Genomic DNA, 4,236 nt, shown 5'->3' on the forward strand with positions numbered 1-4,236 from the left:
ATCATACCGCTTGTGCTATATCTAGGGCTGAACATGGTTTCGGTTTTCCGCTGAAACCGGACCGAACCAGACCAATTAGGAAGAAACCAAACCGAACCATTTACTAATGGATTGGTTATGGTTTAGAAAGTGAAAAACCGATAGTGTTGGTTTTGGTTTGGTTTGACCACTAAAACCGAACCAAAAACCATTGGAAAACCAATTAATTTTTAGACTTAATTTTTACCTTGATTTACAAGTATTAGATTCTACCCATTGATTTAGAGGATAAATAGAAATCCTAAATCTAATATTTCATTATAATACTCTTCCTCTTTCTCCTCCTCTTAGTCGCCTCCCTTCTCCGCCCCTAACTACAGCAGCCACTGCTGCTACTCGACTTTCTACTTCCCTTCTTCCTTTTCTTTTGTTTGTCAATAACTAAATTAAGATATATTATATATCTTCTTTTAATCTCTAGATTTAGAGTATGCTTTAACTATTCTTGATTTTTTTTTTGTCTGTAAATTTGTGTAAACCAATACTATCGGCAGTTACGATTTTTTTATCTGTAAATTTGTGTATTTGTTTGAGTCGTTTGACATAATTATTGGTTAACCAAAAACTACTGGGACAAACCGAAACCGGCTGGAACCATTTGGAAACCGAACCAATAGTTAATGGATTGGTTTGGTTTAGATTTTTAGAAACCGATAGTATTGGTTTCGGTTTTGGTTTGGCTAGAAACCGAACCAAAACCGACCATGAACAGCCCTAGCTATATCAGGGAGCAGCATGAAATAGGAGCCGGCCTGTGGGGACATGCTAAAGTATACCTTCCAGAAGAAAAACAGAATACCACAAAACACACATAGCTAGGCGATAATATTCTATATTTCAAAGCTGAATTTGTATTAGCTTTAGAGGTTGAAGTATCTTCAACAGTAATAGCCAACAATAATATACACAGAAATGAGAGATTTACATCACACTTACTATATATTATGCATCTAATTCTTTCATTTCGTTACCAAATATCCCCGGAGATAATGACAAGTTTTGATAATACTCTTAATTGGCAATAATTAACTTGCCGTATCACCTCCCTCGCCAGCACTAGGACCAGAACCAGCAACACCGCCAAGTTTTGAATCAATAAAATCTCTTCCTTGCTCAAAAAAAGAAAAAAGAAAAAAGTTTTACATGAACCCAACGCGAAATTCAAGCTTGTAACCTATAAGCATTCAAATATATAAAATCTACATATATATATATATATATATATATATATATATATATATATATATATATATATATATATATATATATATATATATATAAACATTGAAACATTTACTATTTATCTTAAATAAATCTACCGATCAAAAAAATAAAAATAAAAAAATAAATAATATTTTACTTGAATCAACAGAAGACAGAAGTTTGACGCTTCCGAACTGCAAGGACCAACCTAACTGTTAACGATGTTGCACATGTTTCGTGCAGGTTATCAAGGACTAAGATTCAAATTAAGTGGATGAACATCGGTTGATGATAATGATTGACCATCTGAGAGAACTACTTGATTGGGATGATGACGATCAACATGAAAACTTCCAGGCCATATCATATCACCATGTGTTGTTGTCGAGTGCAACTGTGTAGTTGCACTACACGAGGCTTCCATATCGGAAAAATGCTCAACAGTAGTTCCTTCTATTATCTTAGGGTTTTGCACGACCATTGAGTGAATACCAACACCAAGTGTTCTTGGAGATACATACCTTATAGCTATTCCTCTTGCTTTCTTGTGAGCATTTTGATGACCACCCAATGCTTGTGAATTATAGAATTTTCTGGCGCAGAAGTCGCAAGTAAAGATCTTACGAAATGTGGGTTCGGTTTGACGGTTATCCTTGGATTCCTTGCTGTTGGATGTTCTACGAAGGCTTAATTCTAACCATTCTCTCTTCTTCTTCTTCTTGTTGTTGGTTCTGACCGGACCGTCTTGGCTGTTCACTTGCATTTCTCTTTCCGGGTACGTTTTTTGTTCTTCTGTAACTACTTTTCTCTGGGCATTGATTTTGACCCTTTATATTTTATCTTTTTTATAAATCAGATTATATGAGAGAAAGAAACTCAGGTGAATGGATATATATTGATAATTGGGTAGGGTTCCCTATATATGTTTTTAAAAATGAGCATAACGAAGGTGGTGGGGTTGACTAAGGAGAGAGCTAGTGGTGGTGGTGCCACACCATCCCTATAATTACTTCAAGTAGACAAACAAAATAAAATTGTGTTAAAAAATCATTAAACTTGATATAAACATGTAAAGTAAAAATAAAAAAAAAAGAAATGACACTTCCAACACCGACAAGACTGAGTGAGTGTGAGTGATCACTTGATAATGAGCTTTCAAGTACTGAAGGGTTTCTTTTTCTTGATTAGATATGTTTCCCCCCGAATATACAAGTTTTGGTTTTTTGGATTTGTGTTGGGGACTTGATAATAATTGCCACCAAAAGAAAACAGAGGAAGTGGGCTGCTTCCAATAATAACTTCATTATTAATTTTACCTATTTGATCTATCAATGGTGTCATGGTGATCACATATATTAACTCCTTTTAGATCTCTAATTAAACTACGCACCGTGGCAGCTAGATAGTTCCATCATTCACACCTGAGAAACTTGCCGCTAAAACGAGCCCGTATTCTTAGTTCTCTCCGTCAGCAGGAGCGTAGGCAACCCATTGCAAGGGTTGCAACTGCACCTTCTTGATTTTTAAAATTTAAACTAAGCCATGTACTGTAGTTTTCAAGATAAAAATATTTATTTATATATAGTTGCACCCCTAAAACCCTTATATTTGCACCCTTATCCCTAGCTAAAGCCCAAAAGCAAACAAGTCCAGAAAACTCGTTGCTTCTCCAATCAACACGTTTCATGGGTATTAGAAAAGCAAACGAAAAACGCCAGTATTACTGTGTTAGTTCATACCTTGTTTTCTTCGGAAAAAAAATTCTTTTCTCAATTACATCCAGAGATTTGAGTTTGGACTTTGGATTGTATGTTTTTAGTGCTGCTGATCATTGGAGATTTTTAAATTACATCACCAGGACTAGGTAATTTCTTCTCTTAATCCAATTTTTGAATAGGGTTCATGTCAAATTTTTGGGGGTTTAGGTTCATCTTGTGTGGAAAATTAAGAGACTGGGTATTTAGTATTTCTTCTTAGCTGATGTTTAATCAAATGATATTTTGATCTAAATTAAAATTAGGATTTATGTTAAGTTTTGGTGTTTTAGTATAATTTTTCTTATTTGAAAAATTAAGAGATTGTCAAATTTTTGGGGGTTTAGTTTAATTCGTTTTGTGTGGAAAATTAAGTGATTGGGTATTTAGTATTTCTTCTTAGCTGATGTGAAGCGGTATTGGTAATTAGTATTTAAAAAATGTTTACTCACATATATTGAGCAAGACTCTTTCGCAAGATTAACAATGACATGGTTATAACGCGATTTCAAAGTATGGAAATACACGATTTATAAAGGGGATACCAGTCCTATTAAGTGCTGATACCATTTCAGGATCGGTGGGATCTTTTTGTCCTATATGAAGCGGTATCAACACTTAGTAAAACTGGTATCCCCTTTATAAATTATGTGGAACACGGCGTGGGAATTGTTGAATATAGTAAGAGTTGGGTTTTTTGGTAAAGCATAGAAGGCGTTCTTTTGTGTAGCAATGATGCATATAAGATAGGTTTTGGGGCTTTTTGTGGATATTTGAAACACCTACATGATGCATAAAAACATAAAATTAGAGAAAACGATCCGAAAATTAAGAATTAACTATCTAACATGTCTTTGGTGGTGCATATTTTGTTGTTCTTGAACTCTTTAAGTATTTTGATACAATATTTCAATGAAAAGTATTTTTGTTAGATGTTTCTGTCTATTTTGTTGTTTGTTTCAAGTAGTTGTCCGTTAATTTGATTATGGCACAACACTTGGAAAATCTATATTCTCTTTGTTAATGAAACTTTATATATACAAATTTGGATTATATTGTATGGTCGAAAAGGCATGTTTTCTATACTAACCGGTTGACTCGTTAGAGGTAATAATATACTACGACGTGGGAAACGATGATCGACCAATAACATGCTTAAAAGATACATAATTTTTGATGTGCAATGAAAAAAAGATTTCAGTAGTTACCCCCTCTTCAAATCCTGGCTCCCCCTTGTACA

General features: G+C 34.1%; 1 protein-coding gene across 1 annotated transcript; it reads right to left on the minus strand.

Moving 5' to 3' along the window:
- Nucleotides 1-1,489: 1,489 nt before the first annotated feature.
- LOC113326373 (zinc finger protein 7-like) lies at nt 1,490-2,005 on the minus strand. The gene has a single exon (XM_026574111.1). It carries the CDS (start codon nt 2,003-2,005, stop codon nt 1,490-1,492), a length of 516 nt encoding a protein of 171 aa, XP_026429896.1.
- Between the last annotated feature and the right edge of the window lie 2,231 nt (nt 2,006-4,236).

The sequence above is a fragment of the Papaver somniferum genome, unplaced genomic scaffold (genome assembly GCF_003573695.1).
Source record: "Papaver somniferum cultivar HN1 unplaced genomic scaffold, ASM357369v1 unplaced-scaffold_10, whole genome shotgun sequence".
Taxonomy (NCBI): domain Eukaryota; kingdom Viridiplantae; phylum Streptophyta; class Magnoliopsida; order Ranunculales; family Papaveraceae; genus Papaver; species Papaver somniferum.